Source organism: Castor canadensis, chromosome 10, assembly GCF_047511655.1.
Source record: "Castor canadensis chromosome 10, mCasCan1.hap1v2, whole genome shotgun sequence".
NCBI lineage: Eukaryota > Metazoa > Chordata > Mammalia > Rodentia > Castoridae > Castor > Castor canadensis.
Window position 1 is genome coordinate 84,273,343 of NC_133395.1, and position 22,977 is coordinate 84,296,319.

Genomic DNA, 22,977 nt, shown 5'->3' on the forward strand with positions numbered 1-22,977 from the left:
AAAAAAAGAAAATGTGGCTGCTGCTGCTTTGTGACATTCTGAATGCTGCTAAGTAAATACAACTTTATTAAAAATAGAAAAATAAAAGCATTTTAGGGGGAAGGGGGATGAAGGAGAATGATGGAGGGGTGAATTCAACTGTGATATATTGTGAGAACTTTGGTACATGTCACAATGCACCCCCAACAATAATAAATGCACAATAAAAAACTTAAAAAAAAAACATTTTAGGGCTGGTGGAGTAACTCAATTAGTAAAGCACCTGCCTAGCAAATGTGAAGCCCCGAGTCCAAACCCCAGTGCTGCAAAAAATAAGTAAATAAAATAAAAAGAACATTTTACTATGTGACAGAGATCTAATTTCCATTTCCACTCTTAAAAATGTTCCATTCAAACCATATTTTAGTTTTCACACATTATTAAACTTGGCTACCAAAATATCTGAGGGAGGTTTGTTTCAATGTGTTACTGATTTTGAATTTCTAAATATTTCATTTTAAAAGCACACGAACGGAGAGCTAGCAGGCTCAGGGCTGGTCTCAATTTTGCCTGCACATGGCCCGCCTGGACCATGGGTCAGTGCTCCTATCTGGACAGGGAGGACAGGTCCCACACAACGTACCTACACCAGGAGAGCCACCCTACCTTTGGCCACGCGAGGTCGTCATGCCAACCCTACTTGTACGTTGGGAAACGTTCATTCCGTGTCTGTGACTCCTTGGAAATGCAGCCTGAGCAACTTAGCCTTGGCCAATGATGCAGTTCTAAAACTGTGCAAATGTGCATCTGTTATGTTGTGAGACGACAGTCAGAAGCATTGGCCTTTTTCTCATCTATTAAGGGTGTTTTAACTAGGAATCACTGCAGAAGAAAACAGCCACAAAGTTCTAACACTGACTGAATCAATGTGACAGGTGACAGAACAGCAAGGAGTTCTCACGTAAACAAACGGTGTGGTGGGCTCCAGGTTGCTACTGGGTGACCTGGAGAAGTCTTCTCCAAGTGCCAGTGACCACCCAGCTGGTAACTGGTACCCACTTCACAGTCTGTTGGACAGGGTTAGAGAAGAGGAAACATGAAATAGCAAGTGCTAATCTCCACTACTCATGGGTGAATCAGTTTTGTGAGCAGGCAACTAGCACAACAAACACTTTAGTATAAGGGCTGATGGGTGGAACCTGACGAAAAAGCCAGTTTCACTCAAAAATCAACTGCCTACATTTGGTGCTTGGTAATGAGGCTGGGGTTGCAAAATTACCAGGAAAGACTTGAAAACAATTATGGGGGGCGGGGGGGGGGGGAAGGGTAGGTGTAACTCAGTGATAGAGCACTTGCCAAGCATGTACAAGCCGTGGGTTCAACCCTGAGTACTGCAAATATAAATGTGATACATACATAAGGATAAAGTGAGTGGACAGAACTAGAGGGAAATACATACCCACCATCCTAGAAGAGGACTTACACCTCTCAATTTTTGCTAGACTAATATAATTAGTTAATATCAAAGATCTAAACAGAATTAAAAGGTTGACTTAACAGACTTGGATGAAATCCCAGACCAAACAGTTACAAAATATACAATCTACTCAAGCACAGACTGAATATTTCCAAAACACTGTTGACAAGCCAGGCCATAAAATAATCATCAATAAACTACAAAGAATGGATTGGATATCAGTAACAAAAAGAAAATCCCAACCCTCGCCATGCTGAGAAACTTTAATTTTTAAACAAGTCTTGGTCAAAAAAGGAACTGCAGTGGAGGTCAGCAGCGTGCTCAGTATTTTTGTGTAAAGCCTAAGAGCACTGCTAATGGCTGCATCATGAAGATTATCTAAAGGTGTGTGCTGCGTACAATGAGAATGAGGAATGAGAAGAGTAATAACCAAAGCAAAACCCACTAATGTCCTACAACAAAGCAGAGAGAGAGAAAGTCAATGCTACTTCCCTGAAAATGCCACAAAGAAAACCAGTGCCATGAATGAAGATAGGACATAATTACAGATTAAGCAATTTGAAAGATAAGAATACTATAAATAATCTTACACCAATAAACTTAAAAACTTGGATTAAATGAATACATTTCTAGAAAACTACAATTTACAAAGTTTATTAAGAAAAGAGGAAGGCCCAGAGTCCTATGACTATTAAAGAAACAGTCATTTAAAAAAATCTTCCCACGGAGAAAATAACAAACCATGAAAGTTTTCATAGACAAATTTAGACAAGAAAAGAAACAGATGACAACAATTTTATAAAAAATACTTGCGGAAAGCAGAAAAAGAAGGAACACATGCCAAAATGCAGATCCCTAGTAACAATGAAGAACTCAGGACCAAGACAAGCGCCAGTCTGTCTCCCAGAAACACACATGGCCTTCAGACACAACATCTCAGCAAACACAGAAGTTTGCTCTGTATCAAACATAATAAAAATTCAAGACCAAGGCTGTTGAATCCTGGAATTCACAGGTGGTTCTATGTGAATGGTTATAATCACTACATTATCAAAGGAAAAGAATTTTCCTCCTTAAAGGATGGAGGAAAAATCTGGTAAGATGTGATGCTCATTTATTATTTAAAAAGAACTTGCAAATGAAAATGGCAAGGAATTTTCTTTTCCTGACATCTCCACCATACCTATAACAAACATCTTTCTTTATAAAAACCATGAGACACATTTCCTTTAAGAATCAAGATGATCAGGCATGGTGGCACATGCCTCCGTCCCAACACTATGGAGGCAAGACAGGAGGATCACAGACTCTGTCCAAAAAAAAAAAAAGGAAGGGAAGGAGGAAGGAAAAGCAAGTCATGCACATACATTGCCTCTTACTCAATTGCTTCTTCTGTGAGAAAGGCTCTAGAAAGTGAAGAAACAAAAGATATATATACTGGAAAGGAGGGATAAAAGTGTCATTTGCAGCAGAAGTAATTAGTTTAAAAATGTTTAAATTCTACAGGCAAGTTATTAGAATTAAGAAGAAAGTTTAGAAAGGGAGTTGAAAAGAAGAAAGACATACAATAAAAGATAAGTTCCATTTCTAAACACCAGCAACAAATACAAAACACCTTTAAAACTCCACGTTCATACCAGTATTAAAAAGTAGGGCTTTCAGGACTAAGTCTGAGAAAAGTCTAACAAAAGTTGAGAAAGGCCCTTAGGAAGAAAGCATTAAAACTTTATTCAAAACCTTTTTCAAAGGACTTATCATTTGGAGAGCTAGGTCATAGTCATGTATTTGAAGATTCAATATTCAGAGATATTGGTTCTCTTCAAATTGGTCTATAAATATAATGTATTTCCCACCAAAGACTTATTAAAGGTTTTCCCAGAAAACAAATAGCTTGATTTGAAAATGTACAGGAAAGAACAAAATCCCAAGAAGAGTCAAGCAATTTTTGAGGAAGACCAAGGCTTGTTAGAAAGCTGTGGGAATTCGGACGTGGCACTATCGTGACAACAGATGACTCACACAGCAGGATAAATGAAATCCCACAGACTGACCACCCCATACACGTGGGACCTTGGTAGATAGCAGATCACCAGAAAGGGAGAGCCACCCCTGCTCCACACCACAGAACAAGGGCAAGGACAGTGAATAAAGGTGCAGGTGATACAAACTGGAAACTGAAAACTGGGGGACAAAGGGGACAGAGGCAGTTACTGCTAGAGAAGGACAGGGTGGGTGATCCAGTATTTGATCTACTCAGGAGTGTGGCCACCTCAATTCAGTTACATCGAGTCAAGAGTCTAGGGGAAAACCATTCTGAAGCAGACCAGGAACAGAACCTCAGAAACACAAAAGTACTGACTGGCCTTTGGCTTATTTTCAAGCATTTATCTACAACTTGATGTGAAGAGATCAGAAATCTAGATACGCAAAGATGAGCCTGCTGGTTAAGAATCAGTACCTGGGTCAGTGAGAGAAAGAAGTTGCAGGGCACCCAAACCATCTGGGCATCAGGAAGAGCTGGCTTCCTCAGAGGGGTATTTGGGGATGGGGTCAAGGGTCAGGCCTATAGACTGCATAACAGAGGTGCTCAGCGTTTTCTGTATTGGGTGCAGGGGCTATGTCTATCCTCTCTCCTTGAATCCAAGAACCAATAATTATAAAAACTCCTGTGTTATAACCAACAAGGGACCTGTTTCAGAAAAAAAAAAAAAAGGTTGCCCATTAGAAAGGCTTGGGCACGATGAAAAGATTCCGTGCTCGCTCGCAGCAAACAGAAGTCTTAAGGCCAGAACAGCAAGTGTGGAGAGACAACAACACCCTTCAGGCCTCACCACTGCAGCCCCAGCCAGGCTTGCTTTGTGGGGAAACACCACCAGACTGACCACAGGAAGAGTGCCATGCGAAACCTGAGCTGCTTCCAGGCACCCCTCTATGCTTGGGTGATGATGTTAAGATCAATTTCTAGTAAATTTGACTTGGGCTTTGATGCAGCTTGGGCAGTGTTGCATCTCAAATAAGCTCCTCTGGCATCTGGTATCTGACATGTGTTATCTGCATGGCATCAGTGAATCTGATAAGCATACTTCTAATTCTTCCAAAACAAGGAATTTATTGGCTATGCTGTGCTCTGGTTCAGATAAAATCCTTGTGGGCATTAATGAATTACTGACAGATTTTCATGGTCCCTCTGAGAGCTCTGGAATATATATCTCTCGATGCTAAAAAAAAAAAAAAATCCTTTCCTGAAGTGCATGAGCGTAAAGATCCTGCCCTATTTTTCTTCTTTATGGGCTTAAATGTCATTTATTTACAAAGACTTAGATTAGGTAATTCCTTACCCTGAAGGCTAGGACTGCCTTAAAAATAAAAAAAAGAGGAAAAAATGTCAGTTGTTGTCTTAATTAGCAACAAGAAGAGGCAAGCCCATTGTGAAGTTTAAAGTATTTATGTCTCTAGCCTTCCGGCACACTTTCTCTTCCCCATGAAATCACAAAATTATTTTAATTCTTTAGTGACAGTGTCTGTAAGCCACCCTCAGGGCACTGGACAGGACTTCTGACTCTGAGAGTGCAAGTGAGTCAGAGGGGCTTCATGCTTTCTTCCTAGCTCATCTATCTTGGAGTGTATTTTGGGCTTACTGTTTTTTTTTAGTTTGTTTTTTTTAAGACAATGTCTTGCTATGTAGCCAGGCTGGCCTTGAACTTGAGATCCTCCTGCCTCAGCCTCCCACATGCTGGGATTTTAGGCCTATACCTCCATGCCTGGAAAATTTAACTTTTAAAAACATATTCACCAGCAAGGTCTTTTGCAGTCACCCTGAGGTGTGTATGTCCTTGTCCTGCCTCGAGTTCAGACATTCACTACTGTGAACAAGGCTGGCCTCTGTAATTTCTCTGCATTTCTCTCCACGGCACACTGCTGGTCTTTCTACCCTTCAGCCACTATGGCCCTGGATTTACTCTGTATGGCTGCAGGGCCTAATCAACTCCTAAATTTCAACTTGTATTCCAACGTCCACTGACGTGTTCCAGCAAGAGCTCAGCAACTCCCTCCCAAATTGGACCTTCTTCCTGAACCTCCTGCTGTGGACTCTGCACCTTCTACTCCCCGCTCTCCCTCTCTGCTATCCAAGTAGCCTCAAGTCCTTCCTTAGTCTGGCAAAGCTTTCTAAATAAATGGTATTTAAGCCCATACAGGAAAAAATATAGGACCATATCCTTGTGTTTATGCACGTCAGGAAAGGATTGATGTATCATGAGATATACGCTAGAGAGTTCTCAGAGGACCCATGATAATCTGTCAGCAATTGATTACCCCTGAGGGGCAGAGCTCAGAGTCGCCCTTGTTGCCTGACTGCAGTGTATGAGCCTCACTGGAGCCCTGCTAAAGGCCAGCCAGGCCACAGCTCACAGGCAGAAAGCAGGGAAGCTGGTGGGTGGGGCAGAGGTGTGTGACCCAGAGTTACAAGGAGCAGATGCACAGGGAAATGAGACTGCAAAGCCTCATAGAAGCAATGCAGAGAAAACTCACTCTAGGGACCAGAGCCAGGCTGGAGGGTGGGTGAGGAAGAGGATAGCAGAGTCTAGAGATACTCCTAGAGACGAGAGTGAACAGGTGAGAAAGCAAGAGTCAGACAGAGCTCCAGATGAGCCAGGTTCAGAGAACAGGGATGGGTCCTGGGCAAAATATCCTCAGATAAGAAAAGGTGGTCATGCCGCTCAAGTGTAAGCCCCTCCAAACCTGTTCTCCAGGAAGGCTGGGCAGCTCACTAACACAAGCACTTCTCTCAGCCTCCAAGCCCACCCTCTCTCATCTGTATTCTTTTCAGATACCAGAGTTATTTTCCAAAACCCAGATCCCTGTAATGATGTCCCCATGTCAGGATACACCACAAACTCCTGCTGAGGATCCAAGCCCTTCTTTGCCTCACCCAACCCTCCATCCCTGCACTTTTCTGCCCCCAACCCCTACTTCTCCTCTGGCCATACCCACTGCCCTCCCAGGCCTCCATAGCCCTCTTGAGGACCTTCCCAGGCCCTTCAGGGACTGTTCTTCTGGCCAAATGCCCTGTCTTTGGCTGTACCTCAGTTCCCCCTAAGAATTAAAGGTATGAGTCCTGGGGTATTGTCAACTTATTCATGGCCATCAAGTGTAAAGACTGGTACCATAAACTCCAGAGAGACTACTGACTGAGGCCTCTTGTTCCTAGTAACTCCTCAATACATTTTTTCAGTACTTTATTTTTGAGTTAGCATACACTCATAACACAAAGGAGATTCTCTATGATAATCCATGCATGCGTACAGTGTACCTTGAATAGGTTCACTGCTCTGTTATATTCCACCCCCAGCCCCCTCTCAAACAGTACTTGGTGGGTTGCCCTGAGCTGACTGGCAAACTGCCCTATCTACTTTTCCAAGACCCGGGTCCCCTAGCGCCACCTCTCCCAGTGTGCCTAAGCAGCTGAGCTAGGCTCTCCCTGTCGTGAGCAGCCTGTACCTGGCACTGCTCCAGCAGGCCTCATGTATAGAATAATTTCAGAATTCCTAATGACTGACAAACCCCAAAACATGCAGCCATGGATAGGTCACAGTACAGGCTGGTGGGGAATGTGCTTCTATGCTGCTGACCACATCTGCATGGTGATGGACACATCATAACTAAATCATAATAACTGTTTCAGTTTCTCCAGGGTAACTGGAAGAGATGACGACAAATACTCCCTCAGATTGGTTACTCAGAAACTTACTGTTATTCTACACAGGACAGTAACATTTAGATAGAATTGAGCCCCAAAAAAAGAAATGACCAAACCATATTTTGCATCAGGAGACATAATTATGAAGAGTCACAAAAAAAGTGGTTGGGGCCCCTCCTTTCCTAATTCTAGTCATTTAATTTTTTTTTTGACTATTCAAGAGGCTATGGTGTAAAGAGCCGAATATGCATGTTTATAACAGGGAGGTACAGGATGAGGGGAAGTAGGACCTAACATAGCTCCACATGATCTGAGTTCCCAGGGAAAAGGAGGATGTATTTTCCAGTACATGCATAGACAGCACACTGCACAATGTCAATATCCATCCTTGTGGCTAGCTTATTAGAAAGCATCCCTCATTTTAATTTTAAAGTATTTAAGGTTACAAAGCACCAACGGAATCTAAACCTCAAAATTACGGACTATTCGGATTTAGCATCATATAAGCAATAAAGATGCTAAGAATATGGGAAAAAACACATATAACAACCAAGGCCAAGAGAGCGAGCATTGAGAAGCAGGGGGTCTTTGAAGTGAAATGGCTCGACAGTCTGTCCAAATGCACTCCATTCCTCACCTGGAAAACTGGGCCCGTGCTCACTGTGAGAGGATGAGGAAGACTGAAGAGTTATAATAAAGAGAGGCTGGGTCATTATTCTACACATGACTACATGCTAGGATTATGATTCTACAGCTTAGGAAGAGTAAGATAAAGAATCAGAAAACAATAAAAACAGGAGAAAACACCAATCATCACATCCCAAAGGACAGTATATATGATAATACCGGTGAGTATTCCTTATCCAAAATGGGTGGATAAGTAAAACAAGAGTCAAACAAGAAATCCATGTATTTTCCACAGACGACTCACCTACACATATAGCCTGGAGACAATTTTATATGATGTTTTTAGTGCACCTGGGTTTTGACTATGACTCATTACATGAGGGCGGGTGTGGAACTTTCTACTTGTGGTATCATGCCAATGCTCAAAAAGTTTTGCATTTTGGAGCATTTTAATTTTTTGGATTAGGGAAACTCAGCCTGTGCTAGTGCTTCCTACCTGCCCAGTCTGATAATGTCTGGCAAATTGGTTAATCACTCGATAGTCACTTGAAAAGTACTCCATCAGAATAGAAGGAACCTCAGCAAAGTCAGTGGGGCACCTGGTTCCTAAGGTGGAGAGAAAAACAAAAACTGGTATGAGTTAGATCAACATATATACCTTCCTTTTATTTGTACTTTTGATGAAACAGAAGCTTTCATTTATTAAATCAATATTTTATGTCACAAAAAAGCTTATTATAATCCTACATATTTTTCTTTATATCAAAAGTAAAACAAAATATTTGCCTAGCTGTTAAAATACCTTATAAAGTGATGGCAAACAGACCTGCGTTCTGCTATATTGGCCATATAAGAAATGCAAATTAAAATATTCTTACAACCAATATGGCATTTGTGTTTAACTGACCCAATTCTGTTATCACATGCCTTTGTTTTGAAAGTACTATATTTATCTATTCATTGCTTTTTTAAGATGAAGTCAATATTCAGTGAGAAAAATCAACATTTTAAACTAAAAATTCCTTAAAGCAATAAATCCTGTGAGAACTTTTCGTGTCATTTTGTGATTCTGTTCAGCCCACCCAGTCTTTGCAAATATCTTCTCTTTGCCTAAACACTGTGTATGTAAAGTTAGTTAACCAGTAATGTATGCAAATGGTTTACCAGGTGGTCAAGTGCTGATTATTTATGGTAGTGAGAAGAAAGTCTAGAGTATAGGAAAAACAAAAAAGACTTTATTTTGGTTTTTAATGAAATAGATGGAGATTTACTTTAGATAAAGAAGCAACATTATTCACTTATTCACTCAATAATCATGTGCAAGGGACTACAGAGATACATATTTATTCTCACACACAGCCACAGACTTAAATGCCATGCAAAACACTATAAAGTATAAAAGGTACAAACTCAAAAGACAGACAACTGAGACCTATTCCTGATGAGAGCAGTTAGCAAGGATGGAAAAAACATAAAAGGATCTCAGGTTATATAACAATAACAAGATAAGGCAATCAGAGATAAAAGGACCACAAGGCATTATTAAATGGTCCCATTTTCCAATTTAAAATATTAATGTCTTAAGGGACTATATTACATGGAAGCCCTCTTCAAAGCTCACCAGTGACGTGTTGGTACCGAGTCCGTCCCAGCATGGAGTGCATGGCATGGCCCATTTCGTGGAAGAGGTTCTCCATCATTCCGGGAGTTAATAAAGTAGGTGAATTCCTTGAGGAATGAGGAAGACTCAGCATGAGAACTACAACTGGGAGTTGATAGTCTCCGTCTGCCTTCAGTCGGCCTCCTCGAATTGTAAAATGGCAATCCTTTGAGAATGCAAACACAGGAGACAAAAGTTTCAGTACTCTAAATAGTAGCAAAGTCCCAAAGAAACTAACTGAAATATGTAGGATCAAGCTTGACCTTGTTCTATGTCGATATAGTCACTTTATCTCAACACTTTTTATTCTGTTAACATTTTAACTTTTAAAACATTAACAACACATTGACCTGATTTTGATTCTTTCACCCACTCCAAAATCATGCACTGAACTGAGGCTGTTTCAGATGCTATCACCACAGCCGTAAGGAGCTCAAGGTGTTCACGGTAGGCGGGAAATGAGATATCAGACTCAACTACATTGAGTGCCTACTACATGTCAGACAATCAGAGGACTTCATGTCTGCTAACGGACCACGTGGAAGTGGTGGCCCCAGTATCTAAAGCCAGGAGTCTAGAGCAGGTACTATACCGTGGTCACACACTCATTACTTACTTCTCACAACAACCCAAGGAGGCAAGTGACAAAACTAAAACTGGGCCTTGGAAATGTTAAGTGCCACATCCAAGGGCACCCAGCTGGAATTGCTGCATCTTGGGTTTGAGCCCGGGCTGACTACTGAGAGTCAGGACTGCTGATTACTAAGCTGGTACCTCTGCCACCACTCAGGTAGAGGGAAGAGCAGGTCTCAGAGCCAAGTGACCTGCACTCTGATCCCCTCTTTGACACCTACTAGCCAAGTCATCTTGGAAAGTGATTTGTCAGAAAGTAGAAAGTGACCCTGTCACAGCCCAGAGAGGTAACAAAGCCTTCCTAAACTTACATCTGTTAAAATGCTTTAGAGACAGGCATGGTAGCTCACGCCTATAATCCCAGCTACTTAGGAGGCAGAGATTGGGGAAATCACTGCCTCAGAGGGGCTGGGTTCAGTGGCACATGCCTGTCATCCCAGCTACTCGAGAAGCACAAATAGGAGGATGGTGGTCCAGGCCAAGCAGGGCATAAAGTGAGACCCTGTGTCAAAAATAAGCACTGCAAAAAGGGCTGGCAGAGTGGCACAGGTGGTAGAGCCTGCCTAGCAAGTGCACGATCCTGAGTTCAACCACAATACCATCAAAAAAACCCGAAAAACAAAGAGAATACCGTAGAAGTTGTGAATAACTATTTGAACTAAGATACCATTATTTCTGCTGTAACTCATCACCTGAACTCTTGACTCTCCCAGCAAGTGGGATGAAACTATTGAAGCTGACCAGATGGCAATGCTAGTATTCAGCTAAAGGAAGGAAACCAGCTTCCCATGTTCCACGTCAAGAGCTGATAGACGGGTGGCACAGATTCCATACAACCACACTGTCTGCAATTTCTTACTTTTTTTTTTTGTTTTGGCAGCACTAGGGATTGAACTCAAGACCCTCATGCTTGCTAGGCAGTTGATCTACCATTTGAGCCACACCCCCAGTCCTTTTACTTTTTGGTTTATTTTTCAGATAGAGTCTCATGATTTTGCCAAAGCCAGACTCAGACCATAATTCTCCTACCTCCATCTCCTCCATAGCTGAGATTACAGGCAGGAACCACCCCACCTGGCTCTGCAATTTTAAACTGGGTTCATTGCTGAGACTGGAAAGGGGTTGAGAGCCAGGGCTCCAGCTAGAATGTTTGGGTTCAAAGCCTAGCACTTCTACTGTGCCTCTGGGAAAGTATATAACCTTTCTGGCCTTAGTTTTCTCGTAATGTTGGAGCTTAGCTCAAAAGGCTGAAGTGAACCTTAAAAGGTGTGAAAGTATAAAGGGTCCCGTGCAGTGGTTAGTGAAAATAAGTTTATAACTCGTCAGCTGTCATCATCATTTTCCATGACTCCATCATTTTCAATTCTGAGGTTCAAATTTACCATTTTAGTAATTGCTTAATAATATTATAGAACAATAAAAGTGATACATAAAGTTCACATTAGTACAAGTGCTGGTCACTTCTAGGCAAAGCAGTCTGTAAGGAAAGGCTCACCTGGTGTGGTTTGCCTGCTCGCTGGAAAAAATCACAGTAAATGTACCCCAACAATCCTTCAGAGTCATGAACGACAGCCTAGAAAACAGCTGTAACGTTAGTGGTGAGCGAGACCATCAGAAACTCTAAAAATGGAAAACAGCCCTCATTCAACCCCCTGTACAATGACCATCCACAGGCACACATGTGTAGTCACCTCTGTACCCCCACAGTACTTCAAGATTGTCTCGTTGCCCTGTCCTCTTTTGCTCCATCTCTTGCAATTTTCATTTGGGATTCCTGCATCCAGGAGAGGAAACCTGCTTGTGAAGCCTTTGTCCTAACTGCCTTTACGTCCTTTACCACGTCTGTACCAACCACAGCTCTTCACAGAAGACTGTTGTCGAACAACCCAAAAGACTTGGGAACAAGTGCTGGCTGGACAATTTTAGCAGCAAAATTATTTTCCCTGCATAGTATCTTAAAATGCAATCATATATGCACTTGAAAATTACAACTGCTGAATTAAAAAGCAAGTGCAGTGGTCAGCTTTCATGAAACTCAGTAATAGTTACTTATTCTCTCTGAAAAGGAGCCTATGAAAGAGGCACAGCCGAGAGGAGTCTCTGCCTTGTTTTCTCTGAACTTGGTGACTTTCATCAGAGAGAAGCCCTGTCCTGTCAGTCTTGCTTCACCAGTTTTCTTTTCATACCATCTCTGCGTTTTACTAATTTCTCTTTTCAGTAACAGGTACTTAGTGGGTACTTAGTGAGATTCTTTCAATCCATCTACCACATCTAGCCCATGCTCAGAAATGAAGCCAAGGAGCAATGGAGCAGCATACACTACATGGAAGAGGGAAATGAGTAGAGCATGGTGAGCAGGCCAGCTACGAGCCACACCACACAGACTCAGGATAGACGCACGGGTGGAGAATCCTCCAGTTCTGAGGAAAAATTAAAATTATTCACATCCCAAATTCAGGGCACCTTATAGGAGAAGGATGGACCGGGGCTTAAAGTTATTGTGGGAGAAGCCAAATAAATCAGGCCACAAAATAATGTTCCACTTCCCTACAACACAGGAAGGCGGGTGGAAAGAAAAGATTGGATTTTGGACATAACTGAAAGGGACACTTTGCACTGAGGTGAACACAGAAGTAATGACAAAGTTTGCTACAGCTGGAACGAGTGGATGTATGCGGGTGCATCTAGGAAGATTCACCCTTCTACCTCTGCTGTTGTACATTTCACTCCTAGTCAGACATGGCAGTTGGAACACCTCCACCAGTGCAAGGCTAATGCAATGGGCACTACACAGACGGGGCTCACCAGCTTTCGGACATCCTCACTCCACACCTCTCCTTTTGCAGGCTGTTCTGCATACAACGAAATGCCCAGCAGCTTGTTAAACAAAATGTTCAGACCTTCCATGCATGCTCCCAGTGAGAAAAATGGGCAGTATAAACTGGGCTCAATATTGTATCTAAGAGAAGGAAAGAGAGGCAACAGTCATTGTGATTTCTCAAGGTAAATTCAGTTAACTCTTCACTGAACTTAGAAAAAGAGGATGCAAAACATAAGGTATACAGCTGGCTGTCCATATCCTTAGGTTCCACATCAAGGATTTCAGCAACCTTGGCAGAAAACATTTGGGGAAAACTTTGTACTGAACGTATACAGACTGTTTCTTCTGGCCATTACTCCTTAAACGGTTCAGGACAACAACTATTTACAATGTATTAGGCACTACCAGCAGAGATGACTTAAAGTCTATGAGAGGATGTGCATGGGACTGTCAAATACAATTGCCATGTTATAGAAGGCACTTGAGCTTCCTGAGATCCTGGACCATGCCCCAGAAGACACTGAGGGAGGACAGCACTCCACCACTGGAGGGCGCTCAGATTCATCTTTCTCCCAAAGAATGGGACTAGGGCTATTTGAGTGGCTCAAGTGGTAGAGTGCCTGCCTAACAACTATGAGACTCTGAGTTCAAATCCCTGTACCACCGCCCCCTCCCTGCAACAAACCTTCTGAAGAATGGAATGCTGGCCATTGCTAACAGTACAGTGATACCATGGCTCAGGTGGACATGGCAGCCCCCAGGCTTGATCTTTCTCTGACTTACTCGCTCCCTGACCTCATCACCCACACTGCACATGCTTTTACACAGACTGTATTCAAAACGTGACCGCTTCCAATTATGACGACAAACTTCACTTTAAGAGTGTGCTATATTCTTCAAAAAAAGTGTGACTGACAGTACACAAATATTAGACAAATAAAATCCTGAGGTACACTAAGTGAATTTAAAGTTCTCATCTGGAGAAATATTTGTTTATGGGGAAAAAATGCCTGAAATATAAACAGATTTGAATGTATCCATTTTATAGTTATATATCTTGAATTGAGGGTGACATAACTAGTAAGTCTAATTATCCTTCATCCAAAAGTAACTTTTTAATGCCCTACACACTCCAACACAAACTAAAGCAAATTCAAAATATGTGATTCAAATGTTCATTTTGAGTCATTAAATCATGCCAAAATTTATAATAACCATAGCCAAAAATAATGGCTCTAGGAAAATTATACTCATTACATTTCCACTGAGTTTAGCAAATTTATATACAAAATATATGTATATAATAATAATGATGCATTCTTATTATTTGTGACATTCTTATCTATTTGTGTAATAGGTTTGCACAAATATATTACTAAATGAATGAGATTTTGTGAGTAAACATGGGTTGCACAAATGAGATTTTGGTGACAGAAATTCACAAATGTCCAGCACAACTTCTGATCCAGTTTTCCTAAAAGCAGAACTCTGGTACCAAGGGAGACTTCGGTGATCTGAGCCTCCCTCACTGCTCATTCCCTCCCATCTGTTGCCTGGATGTGGAGGAAGGGGAAAATGAGTCCTGTCTCTCCAGAGCTCACAGTGAAGGAGGCAGAGGAGTGAGTCTGACGTGTGAGCATACAACAGGTGCTTAATAGCTGGTGCTGAGGGAATTACCAGGAGCCAGGGGAAGGGAGAGAGTGATTGCTGCACTGGGGAGGGAGGGAGACCAAGCAGGGCCTTACAGACAGGATGGGAGGTGGCTAGAAGAAGCAGCAGAAGTATGACAGTAACTTCTAGAAAAGATATGGTTTATGGTACAGAGACAAAAGGGGAAAAGCCTGAAAAGAGTGGAACAAACAGGCAGGCCAGAGAGCAGATGCCTGGGCCAGCACTGAGGAGCTAGGCCTGTGCATAGCCGGTACTTGGTCACTGAGCCTCTGGCCATGCACTCCATCAACAGGGTACTCTGGAGAAGTCAGCCTTCCATCCGTGTGGTTGTAACTTACGTGCACATGCTATCATTCTAGCAAAACAGAAAGGACACGTCTTTAAAAGCTGAGCTAAAATGAACGTAAACAGAATTCTCACACTTTATGTCCGCACTCTCAGGCAATGTCAGCAGATGCCTGGTGGGGGCCACTTCTACAGGCCACAGAGTACTTTGACCTGCTCTGTGGCACAGTGGCAATGGGGAGAAGGTGGAAAGGGTTAGCCCAGGGCTTCTCACAACCAACTCCTGAGGGTCTGAATGTGGGCTGTGAGGTGAAGGATGAGAAAGAGGTTTGAATTTATTTTCTGGTGAGAGGTAAAGGTATGTAAGCACTGAAGTAAGGATGAGAAGACAGAAAGTCTGGGGTAAGACACCCAGGTGTCTGGTGTGAGGACAGGGGAGGCAGGGGTTTTATACAAACTACACCCCTGGTGGTTGGGGAGGGCGGCACCAAGTTTACAATGAAAAGCTCCAGGGTTGCCCAATCGTGTAGGGACTCCCGTACTTGGGCGAGTTTATCCCCAGGAGCCCTCCTGGCTCACCACAGTTCAGATCCAGAGAAATTTCCATCAGGAGAAAAGGAACCATTTTGAAATATGCCAGAATATTCTGGGGTTGTTTGCATGTCTGTTTTTTGTTTTGTTTTTGTGGAACTGGGGTTTGAAACAGGACCTCAATCATGTGCTCTGCTACTTGAGCCACACCCCCAGTCCTTTTGTTTGTTTTTTGTTTCTGAGACAGGGTCTCCCTGACTTTGCCTCGGCTGACCTGGAACTCATGCTCCTCCAACCTCCACCCCTGGGTAGCTGTAATTACAGGCATGTATCACTATGTCTGACTCATTCTGTTCTTAAAGGAAACTACTTTACCAAAACCTAGCGGAACTGGAAAGGGAAATACCTAGACCAAACATCCTCCAAAACTCCCAGCACTGAGAAGCACTTGTGAAGGCCACAGCCCAGCACACAGGCACCAACAGACAAGACCTGACCACTGGACTCAGAACACACCCTTTCCCCACACTCTTCTATGTCCCCAACAGCACTCCATACAACACAGGGTATATAACTGAGAGAGCGGTCCAGGTCAAGTCTACTTATGAAGAAATCTCTAGGGAAACAAAAACACAAGTCAGACAAGAACAAGGACACCAAAGGAAAGCTCGCCTCCAAAACCACAGCTACCACAAAGAGTAAACACAAGCAACCCCAAGCAGAAAACATGAACATGAGGGCAAAAGCCAATTGACCTGGTACATCACGCCATGCATTTAACAAAAGATACAGGGAAGCCAGGTGTGGTGGCACAAGCTGCAAACCCAGCACTCAGGAGACTGAGACAGGAAAATCTCAAGTCTGAGACCAACCTGGGCCACAAGAGCAAGTTCAAGGCCAAACTGGGTTACATAATAAAACCTTGTCTCAAATAAAAAAAGCTAGACACAATTGCTTACACCTGTAACTCCAGCTACTTGGGAGGTAGATGAGGACAGTTTAAGGCCAGCAGGGACAAAAAAGTTAGTGAGACCCTATCTCAATAACAAGCCAGGCATGGTGGTGTCCACCTGTGATCTCAGCTATAAGGGAGGCATAGGTAGGAGGAACTTGGTGCACAGGTGATGCTATGGGAAGGTGCTGTGGACCTTCAAATGTGGAGCCTAGGCTAAACGTAAAGAATAAGGTCATAAAGTCAAGTTCAAGCCGTAGATAGAACATGAATGAACAGAAACAAAAATTTAATGGCATAGCGTTTCCTAGATTAATCTGATTATCAAAGACGGTTGAATACACCTTTTTTGTTGCCAAGTGATTAAATAACCCCTACAAAAAAGTAAGAGAAGAAAAACAAGCTTTATATCTTAAAATTGAACTTTCTTAAGATTATAATCACCAAGTCAGGCACCGGGGCTCATGACAGTAACCCCAGCTACTTGGGAGGCTGAGATCAGGAGGCTCGAGGTTCAAGGCTAGCTCAGACAAATAGTTCATGAGACCCCATCTCCAAGTAACCAGAGCAAAATGACTCAAATGACAAAGCATTTGCCTTGCAAGCAAAGCCCTGAATTCAAACTCAAGTCCCAAAAAAAAAAAAAGATTGTAATTGCCAGGCATGATAGAGCACACGTGTATTTCCCACACTTGGGAGACTGAATTAGGAGGACTATGAGGTCAAGACCAGCCTTAAAAAAAAAGTTATAATGGATACGTAACATTTTATAGAAAATACACCTAGTAAAGCTAATGGCAACACAGTTTATTTTATTAACCTGTAACCTAAACTACCTAATGCCCATGTGTGGCAGTCAGGCATCACTCAAGGAAACAATTTAACTTGAACAAAGAAAAACATGCTTGTAAGTCGTGCAACTTCTAAGTGCAACCTCAATTCTGTCCACATTGAATGAAATTATGACTGTGAAAAGCAACCGGTACTAGCACAAAATGTCAGTGAAGAAATGTAGTGATACAAATTCCCTGCTTTTGAAAAAAGGAACCACTCAGTGGGACAGCCACATGTGCTCAGCCCACACAAGGCCCTGGGCTCAACCCCGAGCACCACCACCTCATACAGCAAGAAGTATGCCAAGGGCAAAAAAGCGTGTTGTTTCTCTCCCTGGCTTACCATCCTGTCCCCTAGTCACTTTGTATGTGGAAGCCCTTATGGTGTTTTCCATGCACATCCCTACCAAGTTTTACATCCGAAGACAATTTTATACAAATACAATCACAACATTCACACTAGTCAGACTGTAACTTCCTTCTTTAACTAAAAATACACAAGCAACATGTGTACTTTCATATTTTGGTATTTTTTCATAAAAATACCATTTGAAAAATTTCCCATTTCAGGCAGGAAGCTCTACCTCATCCTTCTTCCCAAGTGCGGAATCAACTGGAGCACACTTAGCACAACTTCCATCTCCTTCTCTGCGGTGCACGTGGTCAAGGGAGGGAGGCCAGGGACAGCGGAGCCAGAGGGGAATGGTCCCTCATCACTGACTTTCTTGCGATTGCCCCGGTGATAACAAAAGGGGAGCAGGCTTTAATCCTAACTTCACTATGGTAGTGCATCTACATGCCCACGCCCAGAGCTCAGCTCTGGGTCCACCTGATTCCATTCCTACCAGACCCAAGCACTTTAGTAATGCCACCGTGGATGTCTTGTCACACTGCGCAAGCCTACAAGTCCATCTGTAAGATAATCCAAGGAAATGATTTCAAACCTTCTGACAGGTCTTGCCATATTCCCCAAACAGCTGCTGTCCCAGCTGACAATGACACTCCCATCACAGCGCCAGAAGCCAAGTGTCCCACTCCTGCCAGTGTAATTCAGCTATGCTTCTTGTATTTTCCCCCCACCTCTGGCTATCTGGGCTGCTTTTCTTTCCCTTTCTAGTAACTTGGAACTTCTATGGTCTGTGTTTTAGCACCTATGGTGGTTATCTGCATCTCTTTTAAAAACTAAGCATTGGGGGGAAGGGTCAGGGAGGGGAGCAGGGTGGAGAAATGACCCAAACAATGTATGCATACATGAATAACAAAACAAAACAAACCTAAGCATTATTCATTGGTTCATGGATTTTAGTAGTATCTGTTGATTGCCCTCACTTGTTCTGTTGTTAGGTACAGATGCAGACACAGATACACTGGTGTTCTTTTTGTTAATTTCATTAGGTATCAGCAAGAGGAGGACAGCCACTGGCCTTTATTGTGCCACCACAAACAGGATTCCCCCAGATCACACAGAACGTGAGAGTAGCCCCCGTTAGAAGGAAGAAGAGAAAAATGAAGAACTCCTGGGCTTTAGTGAGATTACTCTACAGTGGTATATAGGAAAGAGCCTAAAAAATACAACAATGCATGGTTATTATGGGAAGAGAAGGTGGAATACCACAAAAGTGTCCATTTCCCTACATTTAATCCATAAACAGTAAACAATCCCAATCAAAGCCAGATGGCCCTATCATGATGATAGCAACTGACACTTGGAGCCCTCACTGTGGCACTATTTGCGTCTCATTCAACAGCAGAAAGTTATCATTATACCCACATTACAATAGGAAACATAGAGAAAGAAAACAGGATTTGCCAGATAATCCCAATGTGGCAACAGTAACAAGGAGAAGGCTGAATTTTCTTTTTCATCTCGTGATGGTCTGGGAGTTGTACTGAAGCAGACCCTCTCACAGATGCTCCTTAGAAGCCGAGCGGTACGAGAGGAAGCACTGTAGTTGTGTCATTCTTACACATCCCAAGACTGCTCTCCTGCCCGAGAGCAGAGGGCAGGGCTGCTGACCTCACGTGGCCACTACTGCCCAGAACTCACCCTGCAAAATGCCCAATGGTGAGTAAAAGATCCAGAATCAACACCCAAAAGTAAAAACTGGAATAAGTGTGGTGATGAGAAAGTGGGGAGCAGGAAGTTTAAGGTCTGTGCTCAAGAAAGAAGTTTAGGAAACAGGAAGTTTCCTGTCAAACACTGCAGGTGTCAGGGATGTTGAACCTTATGAATGAAGGCAGCTGAAAATTGAGAAACTAGCCCAATAGTCTGGTAGGGCTACATCTGAGACTACCATGTCTAGAAAGAGAAGCATCCAGAATAAAGCACTATTGCCAGGAAAAAAAAAGTGAGGACCACAATCTCTAAGGCTCAAGGAAGATGCAATCATTTGTGTTTTGAGATAAGAGATGTGTTCGAAGGTCTGTGGGCGAAGAAGAAGCCAACAGAAAGGAATACGCTGGTGGTGATGGTAAAGTCAGAGTAACTGGTGAAGCAAAGCCTGCAGTGGTCTGACATAATACTATCTGATATTGTCACAGTGCTTTGCAGCTTGCAAAGCACTTTCCCATCACAAATCTCTCTACAGCCTCCTGATCCAACCTCCTACATGTCTGGGGTACTTTTTTTTTTTTTCTTCTTCTTTTTTATCTTTATTGTATTCAATAATTGGGTCATTTCCATATTAATATAAATATATTTACACTTAAATAATCTGTGTAAACACCCATTCAGATTGGTGTGGGGTACTCTTTTTACTCCCTTCTTCCTGCTTTACCAAATAAATCCATGCTAAACTTAAAAAAAAAAAAAAAACAACTCCCTTCTCTTATCCTTATTACTTTCCTAATTCTGTGAGGCAGGTTAACAACAAGAATGAATGCCTAATTTCACTTAAGGAAACTGAGGCCCAGAAGTTGTGACAGTCCAAGGCAGACTGGAAAGGAGGAGTTCTGGGCTTGGAGTTAAAACATTGGCTCCACTTTTTTCTGATTCTGTGCTTTCAGCAGCTTGCTTGGCTTTAAGGGGAAGAGCAACAGTTTCATCACCAGGAAAATGGGAATAGTACTTCTCAGGCTCCAAGGCACAAAGACAGCATGGCATGGCTGCTGGGGAAAGGCCAGAACCCAGTGAACTGCAGCCCTTTTATTATCATGATTAGAAAGCAGCACAGGTAAAGCAAACCACAGAGAGGTTCCTATCTAGCTCCTTCCTCCTGCTCAAAGCTGCCTCTGTCTATAATGGAAGTGCAGGAAGCACTCATCAGCTATGTGCTAGTGTCAAGCAACACTTCCAGGTAGAAAGAGTGAGACTCTGTAACCACTGGGGTTAGCCTAGGCAGTAAGGGAGCAGGAGCACCAACACAAGGCTATGGCTAACTCCAGCAGCAGCCCAGAGAGGGCTACAGTACTACAAAGAGGGGGCCCTGGAAGGATGAGGCTCCTGGTGGAGAAGGAAGACGCTGTGCAGAAGAAAGAGGGGTATCCAGGACTCCAGGGATGGAAAAGGGTGCACAGCTCAGTCAAGCTCAGACTGCTCTGGACCCTCTCAGCCACCTCACACTACCTGCACTTGTGTGCATCTTCACACCCTTAGGGAGAGACAGAGAGCAGGTAGGTTAAAAAAAAGTCTAGGGTACCTGTAGCCATGGGAGTCAGAGAAAAACTTTCCTAAACAGTACAGATTAGCTGCAGAGTTCACTGCAAATCCTGATTAACAGAATCCACACTAAACACAGTACAACTCATCACGTCCTGGAATAGCAGGAAGATGAGTCACCAGACTTGACTAAGGGGAGAAAAGATGCTAACTGCACCCTGAGGTGCCACCAGCAGGCAGGATCCGCACAGAGAGGCTGGCACCACATCTATGACAGCAGACACCTCTACTTGCAACTCTCACTCTCATTCAGCTTTTCTGCTGTAGGAAGGATGGGGTGGGAGATGCTGCCCTGGGTCCTGGGGTGGGATTCCCCAGTGGGAAGGAACAGGTAGCAGCTGAGAGAAAAGAAGGCAGGATTTTCTCCCCAGGATTTTCATCTCCAAGGACGATGAAAGGCAAATGGCCTTGACGACAGCTGCCCAGGGCTTTCCCAGTCCCTTCCAAATGTCCAGACCAGCCACCTCAGCCCCCTCCCTAAGCCACAGAAGCTCCTGGAGAAATCACCACCCCTACTGTGCAGAACAGAGAGGCAACTGTTTCTCCTAGCACCAGGTCTCCCTGAGCAAGCACCTGACCCTTTGGTGTCACAGCCTATTAGGACAACTCTGGCATTATCCACCATGACTGCAAGGGACTGAAACACCCTAAGTCAATGAACACTAAATCGTAGACAGCACTTTCAAAACAGAAAGCCAAAACTACTTACTGCTCATTTCAGAAAACTGTTAAATCCTTATTTGAAAATTGGTAATTAAAAAGGAAGATGTCCTAATTCATATAAGGGCTATAATGTTGAACCCTATAACACTATAGGGGATCTGTATGCATTCATACTGCCAATAACACCACACAGGTCAGTCTCCAGCTGAGAAGGAAACCCCAACTGCAGGATGCAGAGGTCAGGAGGCCCCACTCCATGTAGGACTCAATCTCAGCACTGCCAGTGGGGGGTAGGGGGTGGAACAGATAATCTAGGATTGCTGGTGTGATATGAGAAAGTACACAGCATCCCTACAAGTGACCCTAACAAAAGTGGGAGATATTAAACACTGAGTCTTTCACTTTAGCCCCTCACTTACAGGACCCATAGCCAGTGAGGACAACTTTGAAATGACACCACCACAAGGAAACAGCCAGATGAACCAGAAGGTGGGAAACTACAAGGCAGATGCTAAGGTCTCTTCTGTAATTATGTTGATGATATGAAAGAGACATCAGGTATGGGAACTGCTGTAATAGACTTAGCACACAGAAAAGCCAAATCAGCTGTGTAGGGTTTGAGGGGACCTTGATTCCAAAAAGCTGACTAGGAAGAAGTGGACCCGATACACTGCAGTTTGGATCTGCAATGTCCTCCAAAAGGCTCATGTGTTGAAGGCTTAGCCCCAGCCCATGGCACCACTGGCAGACTGTGGAACCTTCAAGATGTGGGGCCCAGTGGGAGGAAGCTAGGTCACTGGGGCATGCCCTGAAAGGGGATGTTGGGACTCTGTCCTACTGTCCCTCTCGTTGCCTCCTGGCTGCCATGAGGCTAATATCTCCTCCCATATGTGCCCCCCACCTGATATGCTGCCTTTCCACAAGCCCAAAATCAGTGAAGCCAGGGACCATGGACTAAAATCTCCAAAAGCGAGCAAAACTGAGCCCTTCCTCCTTATTAGTTGTTTATCCAGGCATTTTGTTACTGCAGTGGAAAACTGGCTAACACATACTATAAGAGAAATATGAATATAAACTAGATATCAGATGGTGACAACCAACTGCTATTACATTAGGTGATAATGATATTGGAGTGATATAAGCTGTCCATGTTCTTTAGAGACATGATACGTACGTAAGACTAAGATGCCAGGAGTTCTAAGGTTTACTTTAAAGTACTTTAGTAACAAGAAAGGAGGGAAGGGAGGAAGGGAAAAAAACGGAAAAAAAAAAAAGAAAAGAAAAAAAGGATAGACGAAGCAAATACAGTAAAATCTTGATGCTTATTAAATCCAAGAGGTGGGGGATATTCATGTTATTCTTTCTACTTCTGATTATTTTGATGGTTTTCACAGTTACTTTTTAAAAATGTAAAATCACCATGTCTATAGCAACAAATAAAATTTGCACACGCCAAACCAAGTACTTCTGTGACCAAGGAGGGCTTTGC

At 43.1% G+C, this 22,977-nt stretch overlaps 1 protein-coding gene across 7 annotated transcripts in view; it reads right to left on the minus strand.

Moving 5' to 3' along the window:
- Window positions 1-22,977, minus strand: part of Mipep (mitochondrial intermediate peptidase) — a 125,998-nt gene that overhangs the window by 74,094 nt on the left and 28,927 nt on the right. For 6 of the 7 annotated variants that reach the window (XR_012436291.1, XR_012436292.1, XM_074043742.1 and 3 more), the window contains 4 exons: window positions 12,880-13,033; window positions 11,570-11,647; window positions 9,403-9,607; window positions 8,278-8,387 (listed from right to left, as the gene is read on the minus strand). Coding sequence is in view for 5 of the 7 variants with exons in the window: in XM_074043742.1 (XP_073899843.1) it covers window positions 8,278-8,387; window positions 9,403-9,607; window positions 11,570-11,647; window positions 12,880-13,033 (547 nt within the window). In the remaining 2 variants the exon portion in view is untranslated. The remainder of the gene's footprint in view (window positions 1-8,277; window positions 8,388-9,402; window positions 9,608-11,569; window positions 11,648-12,879; window positions 13,034-22,977) is intronic. The other variant, XM_074043741.1, reaches the window with a different exon arrangement.